This window comes from Notechis scutatus, chromosome 16, assembly GCF_049901735.1.
Source record: "Notechis scutatus isolate UNSWTSFEM ecotype Mainland chromosome 16, rNotScu1.2, whole genome shotgun sequence".
In the NCBI taxonomy this organism is placed as follows: Eukaryota; Metazoa; Chordata; class Lepidosauria; order Squamata; family Elapidae; genus Notechis; species Notechis scutatus.
In genome coordinates, this window is record NC_142024.1 from 4,436,553 (window position 1) to 4,451,354 (window position 14,802).

At 42.4% G+C, this 14,802-nt stretch overlaps 1 protein-coding gene across 1 annotated transcript; it reads left to right on the plus strand.

Moving 5' to 3' along the window:
• Nucleotides 1-1,178: 1,178 nt before the first annotated feature.
• Nucleotides 1,179-10,914, plus strand: PERM1 (PPARGC1 and ESRR induced regulator, muscle 1). The gene is made up of 5 exons (XM_026681578.2): nt 1,179-1,475; nt 3,160-3,583; nt 4,427-5,794; nt 8,123-8,236; nt 9,578-10,914. Exons 2-5 carry the CDS (start codon nt 3,160-3,162, stop codon nt 9,658-9,660), a joined length of 1,989 nt encoding a protein of 662 aa, XP_026537363.2. The 5' UTR covers nt 1,179-1,475; the 3' UTR covers nt 9,661-10,914.
• Nucleotides 10,915-14,802: the final 3,888 nt, after the last annotated feature.

Below are 14,802 nucleotides of genomic sequence, written 5' to 3' on the forward strand. Positions count from 1 at the left end.
CACCCCCCACCCCCCCGTCCATTAAGTCCCCAGGAGCCAAGTCTTTACGTAGGACAAAAAGTAATATTTTAAAACAGAGCCGAAGAAGCTTCCTGGATGAGAAGCGAAACATCTTCAAGGGAAAACCAAGAAAGTCCAGTTGCCTCTTGATAAAAGGCCCCTTTGGGACAACCATGCCTGGAAGACTGAGAATCTCCACAAGCATTTAGTAATATTTGAAAAGCGAATATTTAATCTCACACTGTGGCCCTCTCTCCCAGAGCCTGGCTATTATTATTATTATTATTATTATTATTATTATTATTGTTTAATTCCTATCACGGAGCACTCCAGCTGGCATCTGGACATTCGATCCCAGCTTCCACGCTCAAGGGCACCTCATCCCACACCCAGTCTGGAAGGCTACTGCACCCCTTTAACTCTCCAAGACAGAGCTTGGAAACAGTGTGAGAAGGAGAACACAAATAGATGGAATTCTTTATTGGCCAAGTGTGATTGGACATACAAGGAATTGGTCTTGGTGCAAATGCTCTCAGTGTCCCTAAGAGAAAAGAGACATTCATCAAGAGTCAAGAATCATCAGGTCCAACACTTAATAATAGTCATAGGGTACAATAAGCAATCCAATCATACTAGGAAACAGACGATATAAATAGTAAGGATACAAGCGACAAAGTTACAGTCATACAGTCACAGGTGGGAGGGGATGGGTGATAAGGAGTGATGAGAAGTTTAATAGTAGTGCAGACTTTGTAACTAGTTGGACAGTGTTGAGGGAATTATTTGTTTAGCAGAGTGATGGCATGGAGGAAAAAAATGTCCTTGTGTCTAGTTGTTCTGGTGTGCAGGGCTCCATAGTGTCATTTTGAGGGAAGAAGTTGAAACAGTTTATGTCCAGGATGTGAGGGGTCTGTAGATATTTTCACATCCCTCTTTTTGACTCATGCAGTATATAGGTTCCCCATGGAAGGCAGGTTGGTAGCCACTGGTTTTTCTGCAGTCCTAATTCTCCTCTGAAGTCTGTGTCTGTCCTGTTGGGTTGCACAACCAAACCAGACAGTTACAGAGGTGCAGAGGAGCACACATACACACACATGTTGTGTATCAACTACCACCACCCTGCTGCAAACCCGCATGCTGTTTTTCCCCTTGGCAGCAAATTAGCCAGCTGAGGCCAAGTTCTGAAAAAGAAACCGTCTTCCTGGTAAGCTGGGAGGAGTGGCATGACCGCATCGGAGCATCTTACTTGCTATTTTAGATCGGCCTTTTTCGCCTTTGCAGAGTTTCACGTGACTGGTCAGAGAGAGAGAGAGAGAAAGAGAACTATTTTGGGCCTGCAAAGCTGGCCTCTTCCGGGCAGGCGTTACCCCTGTTCCCAGTCTGAAGGGCACCGGGCACTGCATCATGCCTCCCTGGGAGAGACTTCATGGGCACTTCCCAGCATGGCCCCATCCCTGGCATAAGCTGTTTGCAAGGTAGGATCTACAAAATCTTTCCCTCTCTAAGGTGGTTTTTTTCCCCCCTTGGCACCTTTATTTGCTGTGGGAAGATACAAACAAAACTTCTTCAGACGCTGAAGGAACAATAGCGTTAAAACAGCCCTGTTGGATTGGGACACCCCAAGGACTTTTGAATCAGCCTGGAAGGTCAGAACAGAATAACAGAGTTGGAAGGGACCTTGGAGGTCTTCTAGTCCAACCCCCCGCTCTGCTCAAACAGGAGGCCCTACATTATTGTAGACAAATGGCTGTCCGGTCTCTTCTTAAAAGCCTCCAGTGATGGAAGCACACACAACTTTTGTTCCACCAGTTGATTGCTCTCACTGTCAGGGAATTTCTCCTAAGTTCTAAGTTGCTTTTCTCCTTGATTCACCTATTGAGGGGAATGACAGGACACTAGCCAGAATAATACCAATGGATGCTGGTAGGCAGAGGCACATTCCCCCCCTCCCCCGTTTATTTTCCTCTCCAAAAACTAAGCCCGAGAGTTGAGGGCTGTTTGAAAACTGAAACAGTATTTGCAGGGCGAGCAAGAAGGAGACAGCGAGGAGCCTAGGCGTGGCTTAGCTCAACTGTTCTGTACTAAAGCTGCTTGGTGCCCTGAAACTGAAACTGAAACTCCTCTCCTCTGCTTGTAGTTTTGCATTTGGAAGAGATTTCTTTTTTTTTCAGGTGGAGAGGGGGCATAAGACTCCTGAGCATCAGAGCGTTTTAATAATAATAATATAGGAAATACAAATGCTCTGAGGGTCATTTTGAAAAATCCTCTCTTGGTGAGCATCTATGAGCTAAGAGGAACATATGTACCAAATTTCAAGTTTGTAGGCTTTACAGTTCTGGAGATTTTGTGATGATGCGTGAGTGGTATTTCGCTTTTTAGATGATGATAGATAGATAGATAGATAGATAGATAGATAGATAGATAGATAGATAGATAGATAGATAGATAGATAGATAGATAGACAGATCAATAGATAGATAGATAGATAGATAGATAGATAGATAGATAGATAGATAGAGATAGATAGATAGATAGATAGATAGATAGATAGATATAGATATAGATATAGATATAGATACAAATACATAGATAGATAGATAGATAGATAGATAGATAGATAGATAGATACAGAGATACAGAGATACAGAGATACAGAGATACAGAGATACAGAGATAGATATAGATATAGAGATAGATACAGATAGATAGATAGATAGATAGATAGAGAGAGAGAGAGAGAGAGATAGAAGAATAGATAGATAGATAGATAGATAGATAGATACAGAGATACAGAGATAGATAGATACAGAGATATAGATAGATACAGATAGATAGATAGATACAGAGATAGATAGATAGAGAGATAGATACAGAGATACAGAGATACAGAGATAGATACAGAGATAGATATAGATACAGATACAGAGATAGATAGATAGATAGATAGATAGATAGATAGATAGATAGATAGATAGATAGATAGATAGATAGATAGATTGTCTGCCCTCCAGAGTTATGTTTTTATGACGGGTAGCCCTATATACATAAACACGTATTAAGATCTTCCGCTACCAAAAGGACCTTCCTTTTCTGTTCTCACTCTCCACCCCGTCCTTTCCCTCTTCCCCTCCAAACTCCACCAAACATTTGTCTCTCTAGATGGAAAATTTTGAATACAGCATCCAGCTGAACGACCGCGATTGGGCTGAATTTTATTTCGTCTCCGAAGAGTGCCGTTTGATCCCCCCAGCTTTGGCCACTGCTGAAGACCAGCTCCTGGGTGATCTCGAGGAAGGGGAGGCCGAAGGCAAGGAGGGCTCAGCAGCCCACCCCAAAGCTAGCCGTCTCCCCTGCGATGTCCCAGGTGGGCACCTGCTTGCGGAAGATGCTTTCTCTGGCAGTGAAGATGAAAGCGATTTAGGCTCCGTCAGTAGGTTTCTCTGCAGAAGTCAGCAAGCCTTCCGGCCTTCCCAGGCCTTCCCAAGCCCGCTCTCCAGCCTCCCTTTGAACCCTCATCTGCCAAGGCCGGCCACCAGCTCTATCCCTCTCCCTGTTGCCAACGAAGACAGCGCAGGAACAATAGGTAAGTTAGGTAACATCAGATACAGAAGGATCTTGACAGACTTGAACCTTGGGCGCTATCTAACGAAACGAAATTCAAGGGTGAAAAAAGTAAGGTTCTACATTCAGGCAAGAAAAACCAAATGCACAGGGACAATATAGGTGCTACCTTGCTCAATAGTAATTGTGAGAGGGATCTTGGGGTCCTAGTGGACAAATCACATCAATAGGAGCCAGCCGTGTGCTGCAGCAGCCAAAAAAGCCAACCCAGTTCTAGGCTGCATAAACAAAGGGATACAATCAAGATCACGTGAAGTGTTGATACCACTTTATAATGCCTTGGTAAGACCACACTTGGAATGCTGCATCCAGTTTTGGTCACCACGATGTAAAAAAAGATGTTGAGACTCTGGAAAGAGTGCAGAGAAGAGCCACAAAGAGGATTAGGGGACTGGAGGCTAAATCATAGGAAGTAAAGTTGCAGGAACTGAGTATGTCTAATGAAAAGAAGGACTAGGGGAGACATGATAGCAGTCTTCTAATATCTCAGGGGCTGCCCCAAAGAAGAGGGAGTCAAGCTATTCTCCAAAGCACCTGAGGGCAGGACAAGAAGAAATGGGTAGAAACTAACCAAGGAGAGAAGCACCTTAGAACTAAGGAGAAATTCCCTGACAGTTAGAACAATTAGTCAGTGGAACAACCTGCCTCCAGAAGTTGTGAATGCTGCAACACTGGATGTTTTAAAAAAGAGATTGGATAACTATTTGTCTGAAGTGGTGTAGGGTTTCCTGCCTAGGCAGGGGGTTGGACTAGAAGACCTCCAAGGTCCCTTCCAACTCTGTTGTTTTATTCTATTCTATTCTAGGTTGGCTCATGGATCCCAAAACTAAGACAGAAGCCCACATCACCCAAGAGAAAGATTCACAGGAACCACATCCGAGGCCAGAGACGGGAGAAAAATCTTTGGTGGTGCTGCCCCTCACTTCGACAACGGAGAGTCCAGAGGGAGCAAATGGCTTGAAAGTAAAGTATCCCCAAGACCATACTTCCCTGACTGCTTCTCCAGGGTCAACGAGCCACACCGCCGTTTCTGAAAAACTTGGATTTCCCAAGCTGAGAGACGTAGCTCTAGATCCCAGTTCTTTCGGGGTTTCTTCCGTTCTTTCTCCAACCTCTGGAGAAGCTGAGGATCCAGAGAAGGAAGTCAAGTGCCTCCAGGTTGCCTTGAGGGTCTCCTTCCAGGAAACACATTCCCCTTCTTCTCAAGAACATTCGGTCCAGCTAAGACCACTGTTGGTCAGCAGTAGGGCAAGGACTTCTGGGAAGAAAGAAGAGGATGTCCTGGAGACAGAGAAGGGAGCAGAAGACCACAGCAGGAACTTAATCCCTAAGACCTCTCAAGAGGGAGACCAAGCCAAGGACAACGGGGTAAAAGGATGCCCAGAAGCCCTGGAAGAAGATGGGTCTCCAGACGCATCTTTGGAGGTTGACCACAGAGGGCCTGCCGCTTCGTCAGGAAAGATGGAAAGGCAGAATAATGGAGAACCTTGTCTCCCTCTTGGCCTGGCCATCCCACCTGAAGGAGAGTCCCCAACTAGGACTCCAGAAAACCCGAGACTCGTTCCCTACCACCTGAAATCCCATGACTGTCCAGAAGAAGTTTCAACCAACGTGACGTGGCCCGAGGTGTACGACTACTTCTTCTTGGATGATCTCCACGAAGTAGAGAGGCCGCCGTTGCAGGGGGGAACTCCGCGGAAGACCAGCCACGGCCATCCATCAGAGCTACCAGCCATGTCAGGTCCTGAAATGTACGAATATTTCTTCCAGGATGTAGGTGAGCCTATGATTGAAGAGGAGACTCGGAGCAAATCTGGTCCTTCAGAGACAACCTTCAGCTCTGCCCATGGTTTGGTTCCATCCACTGACTTGGAAGAGCCACCATCCAACATGAGCACCGACCCCATGGGATTCCCAGAGGTGTATGAGCACTTCTTTGTGCACCAGCCACAAGTCAAGAGCCACCATAGGCCTAACCTCTTGGCTGTGCCAGCTTCAGAGTTAAAGAAGGCCGTGAGAACTTTAACATCCCTTGTAAGCAGGCCAGTTCGCTTTCTCAGATCGCGGCCAAAGAGGAGAGGATCTCAACCAAGAGTGATGCTCATATCTCCAACGCTTCTGGACAGAACATCCCCAAGACCAGAAAACCTTGGGGTAGCTGTCTTTAAACCAGGTATTCATTCTTTCCTATCCTTTTTAAAAAAAATAGTTTTTTAAAATTTTTTGCTATATAAAGAAAGAGCAACTGCTTCAATATCTATATCAACCAAGGGTCTTCAAACTTGGCAACTTTAGGACTTGTGGGCTTCAACTCCCAGAATTCCTGAGCTAACCTGACTGCAGGAGGAATTCTGGGAGTTGAAGTCCACAAGTCTTAAAGCTGTCAAGTTTGAAGACCCCTGATTATAAACAGTGTGTTGTCTGGTTACAGTTAATTTGAGCCATGGTCATCATCCTAACAGCGATAATGTTCATCAGTAGTGGTCATATAATAACAGTATTTTCTCGACATAATAGTAAGACTTATTAATTGTTAATACTAAATCATGTTAATAATAAACATACCAACATAAGCCCTCGTAGTAAAATGAATCCTCTTTTATCATTTTAAGTATTCTAACTTCTGTTTCTGTTAGTTAACCATTAATAAAACAAATCCCATATTTCAAAATATTCCTTATCTTCCTTCTCTTTAATTTCAAATGTTAATCTATCCATTTCTGCACATTCTACTATTTTTTTCTTATTATTTTCTCTTCTGTAGGGATCTCCACACCTTTCCAATGTTGTGCAAATTCAATTCTAGCTACTGTTAACACATGTAGTATTAGATACATAGTCCCTTTATTATATTTTTCGGGTATGATACCCAACAGAAATATTTCTGGTTTTAAATCTATATGTTCCTTTATCATTTTTTCCTACCCAAGTATGTATTTTTCTCCAGTATGCCCTGACCCTAACCCATCCTTAATTGAGGTTCTGCCTTAACCTGCATTCTCTGTTAATAACATTCCTAAGTATCATTGCTAAATCAGGCTTCGGAAATCTGTGGACTATCTTTCCTAGGGAACTTATAAATGCTGAAACGATGCCGTTTTTGTAGATATCTGAGAGGTTTTTCTGCTTCGTAACCCATTAAGAAGAAACGCGTCTGCTGTGGGGCTGAATGAATACACAGCTCTAGCAATCTTTTGTTTTTCGTTTTTGCAACCCCCAGTTGAAGGCTAAACACCCTTTTGCAGATTTGGCCAAGAGGTGTTGAGTTAGAGAACGTCTCCCTCTTTTTCTCTCTCTCTCCCCCTTTGAGTTATTTCCAACTCTAAATTGGGCTCCTGACCTTGGATAGAAAAGAGATCTGGGACACCAAAGGAAAATTTTGTACTTCAGGGGCACTTGAGACACACAAACAAACCCAGCAGATGAAAAGGGGCCTCTCTCTCTCTCTCTCTGGAACTTAAGCCAAGAATGACCTTTGAATGTTTTTTTTTTTAAACCCACGATGGTGGTTTATCTATCGCAGCCTCGACCTCTCGGCCAAGTGGAGATTAAGATTGAGGTCTTTGAGAAAAGGGGATTTTTATTTGGCTGGCTGTGATCATGAGGTCTGAAGATGGGCTGTGTTTTTCTTATTGTGGCAACAACATGGGGTTTTTTATCGCTAGGTGAAAAAGAAAAAAGAAAAATAGTCACAATTTCTCCAGCAGGCAGAATAAGTCCCAGAGCCCTGTTCCACAAATACATTGCACAAATTAAATAATGGAATGTTGGAATAGAATAGAATAGAATAGAATAGAATAGAATAGAATAGAATAGAATAGAATAGAATAGAATAGAATAGAATAGAATAGAATAGAATAGAATAGAATAGAATAGAATAGAATTCTTTATTGGCCAAGTGTGATTGGACACACAAGGAATTGGTCTTAGTGCAGATGCTCTCAGTGTCCATAAAAGAAAAGATACATTCATCAAGAGTCAAGAATCATAAGGTACAATACTTAATAATAGCCATAGGGTTATATAGTCATAGGGTATATAGTAAATAGAATATAGTCATAGGATACAGTAAGCAATCGAATCATACTAGGAAACAGTCGATATAAATCGTGAGGATGCAAACGACAAAGTTAGTCCTACAGTCACAAGTGGGAGGGGATGGGTAATAAGGAGTGATGAGAAGATTCATAGTAATAGTAGTGCAGACTTTGTAAATAGTTGGATAGTGTTGAGGGAATCCAGCTAGGACTTCCTTTCAAGGTAGGTCATATTTTTGGGGAAATAGGATATTATTTTTCAACCTAGGCTGGCAAATAATTTTGATTCCTGAACCCCTGTGGAGGGTTTTGAGGGAGATCGAAGGGTCCTAGGACCATACTTTTGGATGCCCGGATCCTGCGCTAAGGGAGGGGGGGGTCAGGCTAGATGTCCTCTGAGCACCACTGATTCCAAAGCTCCTCCTTTCTTAACCACCTTGGTTCTTCTTCTTCTTTTAATTCAGAGAGGCCTCTTCAGCTGGTCCTCACGCCCAGAGATCTGTGTCTGGGATTTGTGGCGTTGGCTTCTTGGGCTGTGAAAACCTCCGACCTCCACTCTCCGGATGCTTGGAAGATTGGTAATGCTTCCCAGGGCTCCTGTGTGGGGAGAAATGAGATTTGGGGTGGGGGGTGGGAGGGCCAAAGCTGAAAAGATTACCCAGGAATGCTGACCAACTCGTTCCCCTTGTCTGAAATGAGGCAGGAAGAGAGGCGCTTTTGATTTTCTCACCCTAGTTCATGCTCTCTCTTAACTTCCTTATCTTTTCTTTATTCCATTTTTCTTTTTCAAAGCAACATTTTGCGTGTTTCAAACCAGCAGCAGAGAGGGAGGCCTGTTTCTCCCTTTAGATCTTAAAAGAAAGTTTATTTTTAAAGAATGTAAGAACATAACTCCTAGGCCTGCCCACCCACTCCCATTTCTCCCATTCCTTCCTACTTTTTGAGAAAGAAGCAAATTTAGAGAGGCAATTCATACAAAGAGAAAATGGTCTTTCCTTTCCTTTCTTCCATTCATTTCCTCCTCTCTCTCTCTTTTCTTCCTTTCCTTTCTTCTTCCTTTCCTTTCCTCCTCTCTCTTTTCTTCCTTTCCTTTCCTCCTCTCTTTTTCTTCCTTTCCTTTTCCTCCTTTCTTTTCTTTTCTTCCTTTCCTTTCCTCCTCTTTCTTTTCTTCCTTTTCTTTCTTCCTTTCCTTTCCTCCTCTTTTCTTCCTTTCTTCCTCTCTCTTTTCTTCCTTTCCTTTCCTCCTCTTTTCTTCCTTTCCTTTCCTCCTCTTTCTTTTCTTCCTTTTCTTTCTTTCCTTTCCTTTCCTCCTCTCTTTTCTTCCTTTCTTCCTCTCTTTTCTTCCTTTCCTTTCCTCCTCTCTTTTCTTCCTTTCCTTTCCTCCTCTTTCTTTTCTTCCTTTTCTTTCTTCCTTTCCTTTCCTCCTCCTCCTTTCCTCCTCTCTTTCTTCTTCCTTTCCTTTCTTCCTTTCTTCCTTTCCTTTCCTTTCCTCTTCCTCCTTTCCTTCTTCTTTTATCTCCTTCCCTCCCCTCCCTCCCCGCCCTTCCCTATCTGTCCCCTCCCCTGTTTCAAAAATCCAACAGATTCCCAAGTGTGCCAGGAAGACGGTTTTAAACAGAATTCACTTTCCTTTTGTTTTTGTAAAACTCCTTGTCCTCATGGTTGGGATGCAGCGATGCTTGGGGAAACCTAGAAGGTTTAAAAAAAGTGGAAAGAAAAGACTTTGTTTTCTCCTCCCCTCCTTTAGCTAAAAACATAGTAAAAGACAGCAGAAAGCAGTTGCAGAAAGGAAGAACTTGGTGCAAATTGCAGGAAAGATTGGAATATTGAAAAGGGGCAAAGACACTGTGCAAAAAATGCTTCATCCTGGCTTGATCACATTCATTTATCTGGACATATTGTTTTTTCTTTTTCTCCAGTGCTGCTGGCAAATTTTGGTACCCTCTCGGCCATCCGTTGCTTCAGGAGGCAGGTTGTCATGGAAAGCTATCATGGCTCTTAAGGAGATGCAAGTCAGTCCCATTCACTTCCTGAAGGTTGTGCTTTCAAGATCGTTTCCTGCAGAGCAAGAAAGCAAGATTTGGGGCCTCTTGAATTGTCAAACTTTACTGGCAGGGAATGAGGTGAGAAAGATGATTAAACCGTCCCTAAAAATCAGTTTTAGTTACCATGCCTGTTGGGATCTACCCAACTCAAGCCTCAAATCCTTCCTTCCTTCCTTCTTTCTCTCTTTCTTTCACCCTCTCTCTTTCTTCCCCCACCCCTCTCTGTGTCTTTCTGTCTCTGTCTCTCTTTCTTTCTTTCACTCTCTTTCTTTCTCTCTTTCTCTCTCTGTCTTTCTGTCTGTCTCTGTCTCTCTTTCTTTCTTTCTTTCTTTCTTCTTTCACCCTCTCTCTTTCTCTCTTTCTCTCTCTCTCTTTCTCTCTCTCTCTCTCTGTCTTTCTGTCTCTGTCTCTTTCTTTCTTTCTTTCTTTCTTTTTTCACTCTCTCTTTCTCTCTCTCTCTTTCTTTCTTTATCTCCCAGTTGGGAATTTATCTTAAACTTACAAGGGGTGGTAAGCTATAAAATGAATTACTCAGCAGACACAGCAACCAAAGCACGCTTGAAGAAAGTTATCAGAAGAATTTAGAGAGGACTTTCACAGAGGAATCAATAAAAGGAACAAAAAGGCTCGTGTTTTTTTAAAAAACAAAAACAGCTAGGTTTAAGAAAAGGAATAACTGAAAGACAAGATCCTTCTATAAGGATGTTTAGACCTTTCAACTACAGAACGTGGGAGGAGAATTTGATATTTTAGGGTACAGGCAATCCTCAATTTAAAACATGATGAACTGATTTTGGGAAGTTGGCAGGAGGGTGTGTTCAGTGGGGAAATTTTCTAGGAACTGCTTCTATATCGAAGCCCATAAATCTTTGCTGATGAGAATCAAGTAATGAGTTTGTAGGATGCTGCAAACATTACAAAGCTATCCAGTGAGTCTTTCTATGTACTTTAGAAAGTTGTGTCAATTCTTACCCAACAGGTTGATTGCAAACACACACAAATACTTGACTTGTTTTTGTGCTTTTTCAACCCAGCCACCCATGGCTTAGAAAGAAACGTTACTCAACTCAGTCTTTTGGGCACAGGCATCTATCTATCTATCTATCATATCATATATTACTTTGCTGTGATGTTTATATTGTATACATAGATCAGTTTAACTTCCCCAACACTGGAAAACTCAGCCTGAAATTAAATGGAGATTCACATGACAGATTTTTCTTTTCTATTTTCTCATTCTTGTAGCCTCTGAACTAAACCAGCACTTTGACTTCATCTGTTGCTTCAAATCTCTTTTCCACTCCTGCTCTCTGTCTCCCTGATTCTCCAACATTCATTAGGAGAGTAGAAAATACTATTTCAGGCAAATGGGTAAAATAGAATAAAATACAGTAGAATAGAATAGAATAGGAATAGGAATAAGAATAGAGTAGAGTAAAATAGAATAGAATAGGAGAAAGAGAAGAGAAGAAAAGACAAGATAACAGAATAGAATAGGAATAGGAATAAGAATAGAGTAGAGTAAAATAGAATAGAATAGGAGAAAGAGAAGAGAAGAAAAGACAAGATAACAGAATAGAATAGGAATAGGAATAAGAATAGAATAGAACAGAACACAGAAAAGAATACAGAATAGAATAGAATAAACTAGGAATAGAATAGAATAAATGAAGAATAGAATAAAATTAGGAATGGAATGGAATAGAATAGAATAAATGAAGAATAGAATAGAATAACTTAGGAATAGAATAGAATAAATGTAGAATAGAATAAATTTGGAATGGAACGGAACGGAACAGAATAGAATAGAATAGCAGAGTTGGAAAGGACCTTGGAGGTCTTCTAGTCCAACCCCCTGCCTAGGCAGGAAAACCTGCCCTATACCAAATAGTTGTCCAATCTCTTCTTAAAATTTTCCAGTATTGGAGCATCCACAACTTCTGTAGGCAAATATAATTGCAATAAGTTAACAAAAGAATGTTTTCAGGCACTCAGAGGCACACGATCCTTGTAATTGCCTTTACAGTGCAGGAAACCCAGCAAAGAGACTCAATCCAGCTTCAAAAAAAAAACACCCCAACCAGATCTAAAGCTGGTTAAACCTGGATGCAGCACCGCTCGGAAATGCCTCTTTGAAGATTAAGCTACGAAGCTAAAATAAACTTTCCCAACAAGGCGGGGCAACGGCTTGCATAAAAGCTGCTGAAAACATGATCTAGATGTGTCCATCAAGTCACCGGAAATCTATTTCATCTTGAGAGATTTAGGGTTTTAGTGACAGGGCTTGCTTCTGTCTTTAAACTGCTTGGGCAGGGGGTTGGACTAGATGACCTACAAGGTCCCTTCCGACCCTGTTAATCTAAATTAAATTAAACATCTTGGAATAAGGGTTGGAAGTATGGTCCACACGGCCTCCCCTGATCTGAAGAAGGCGATGGAGGTATTTTAATGGACATCTTAGCAGGCCTGTCTCCTGTTTGCACAGCTGCTTTGCTCTCGAAAGGGGATGGCAGGCAGGTGAAATAAAACTCTATTAGGGACAACATGAGAGACCCAGGCAAACGGAGAGGAGGGGGACAAGGGGAGGGGAATTTCAGAAGCCACCACTAAGCTGTTTTTTAAGATAAACCTTCCTAGAGTTTCTACTGGCACAGTCCAAATCCATTTCTGACTTTCTTGGAAACAGTTGGTCTCTTGCCTTGACCTTTTGTGGCTGAGTCTGGACTTGATGCAGAATTGATGGGTCTTTGGCTCTGGGAAGGACCTGAAACACAAGCCAGAAAGTTAGCAGGAGGTTTTGTACAAATGCCCTCCGCTCTCTCCACTTTGGCCTGTGGGATTTAACTCCTTTTTTTTTTTTTTTTTTTTTTTTGCCTCTCTTCAAGGAAGAATAGAATGGAATTCTTTATTGGCCTAGTGTGATTGGACACACAAGGAATTTGTCTTGGTGCAAATGCTCTCAGTGTACATAGAATAGAATAGAAATAGAAATAGACTAGAAGAGGATAGAATAGGATAGGATAGGATAGAGGAATGAAGAACAGAATAGAAGAAAGAGAAGAGAAGGAAGAGAAGAATAGAATAGAATTCTTTATTGGCCGAGTGGGATTGGACACACAAGGAATGTGTCTTGGTGCATAACCTCTCAGTGTACATAGAATAGAATAGAAATAGAAATAGACTAGAAGAGGATAGAATAGGATAGGATAGGATAGAGGAATGAAGAACAGAATAGAAGAAAGAGAAGAGAAGGAAGAGAAGAGAACAGCATAGAATCGAATCAAATAGAAATAGAAATAGAACAGAACAGAACAGAATAGAATAGAATAGAATAGAATAGAATAGAATAGAATAGAATAGAATAGAATAGAATAGAATAGAATAGAATAGAATAGAATTCTTTATTGGCCAAGTGTGATTGGACACACAAGGAATTTGTCTTCAGTGCAGATGCTCTCGGTGTTTCTCCCTTTCTCTTCCTGCTCAGCTCCCCCTCGGCGAGGGCAGTTGGCTGGCCTTTTGGAAGACTGTCTCCCCCAGCTATTCCTTGCCGAGCGAGTGAAAAAGTCAGACAGGTGTCCCTTCTGTCCATTTACGCTCTCTCTAGGAACCTGGCGTTGAAAATGCCCCGCTTAGAAAACCAAATGTCAGGAGAACGTTTGCAGCCTCCTAACCCTTTCCATCTGCACCAGTCCTCTGACCAGCTAAAAGCAGGTAGAATCCAAATGTTTTCTTTAGTGACCAGCACTGGGGGGAAAAAAGGGGATATGTGACTATAACAGGTTAAGTTGCAACGGCACTGGAAAAAAAAAATTGGACTTTGGAACGTTTCCCCCCCGCTTACTGACTGTTGTAACATTCCCTGTGGTCACATGATGAACGTTCAGATGCTCGGCCACTGGCTTCATATTTATGACGGTCGCAGTGTCATTTCATACAGGTAGCCCTCCAGCGGTGGGGTTCGAAACTTTTTACCGCCGGTTCTGTGGGCGTGGATTGGTGGGCGTGGCAGGGTAAGAATACTGCAAAATCCCCCTTCCCTTCCCTGCCCCCCTAACCTGCTTTCCAGCTCCGTTCTCCTGTGCAGGGCAACCCAAGAAGAGCCAGCCAATCAGCTGGGACTCAGGAGGCGGAGAATAGATGGGGGTGGGGCCAGTCAGAGGCGGTATTTGCTGGTTCTCCGAACGACCCAAAATTTCCGCTACCGGTTCTCCAGAACTGGTCAGGACCGACTGAATACCACGTCTATAGCCCTTGGCTTTACAGTAATTTCTTTAGTGATGGTTTTAAAGTTACGACGACCCTGAAAAAAGTGGCCTATTGATGACCCTTCTTCACACTTATGAACAACTTCAGCATCCCATGGTCCCATGATCAAAACAGTTGGCAACTGGCGTGTACTCATGCCAGTTGTGATTCCCCTTTTGTGACCGTCGGACAAGCCAATTCAAACGGGGAGGCCCAATTCACTTAACAACCGTGGGACTTCACGATCGCAGGGATGCGCTTAACAAATGCGGCGAGAAAGGTCGGAAAAACGGGGGCCAAAATTCACTTAACAGCTGCCTCGCTTAGCAACAGAAATTTATTGGCCCGGTTGTGGTGGTAAGTTGAGGACCTCCTGCAGAAGAATTAATTCATTGGCCATTTTAAAATGGCTGATGAATTAAATCTAAAAGATACATGGAGAGAAAGAAATGCCAAAACTAAACAATACACCTTTTATTCAAATAGACATTTATCATGGTCCAGAATAGAAATGATATGGATGTCAACAGAATTACTATCTAATATTCAAGAAATAAATATTGAAACAAGAATTAATTCATTGGCAGCCTGAAGGGGACTCGTTCCAAAAAAATAAATGAAACAATCAGGATATTCCAGGAAAGGTGGAGAACACCTGTTATGGTTACACACACCCCTGTTCCCACCGCCACCTCCTTCGCCTAAGGAATTGTGTGCATAAAAAAAAGAACACAAGCGTGTGACTCAAAGAGGGGTGCACCTGACTAAGCAGAGCTCCCCAGTTGTCTTCACAACAGCAAAAAGAGAGAGAGAGACAGAAATTCAGGGTTCTCTTGGGTACGTGGATGTGT

Excerpts from the sequence above, each read along its gene's own strand:
- PERM1 (XM_026681578.2), top strand. The coding sequence starts at position 3,160 with ATGGAAAATTTTGAATACAGCATCCAGCTGAACGACCGCGATTGGGCT. Across the intron at positions 3,584-4,426 it reads AGACAGCGCAGGAACAATAG|GTTGGCTCATGGATCCCAAA; the intron begins GTAAGTTAGGTA and ends ATTCTATTCTAG. Across the intron at positions 5,795-8,122 it reads GGTAGCTGTCTTTAAACCAG|AGAGGCCTCTTCAGCTGGTC; the intron begins GTATTCATTCTT and ends CTTTTAATTCAG.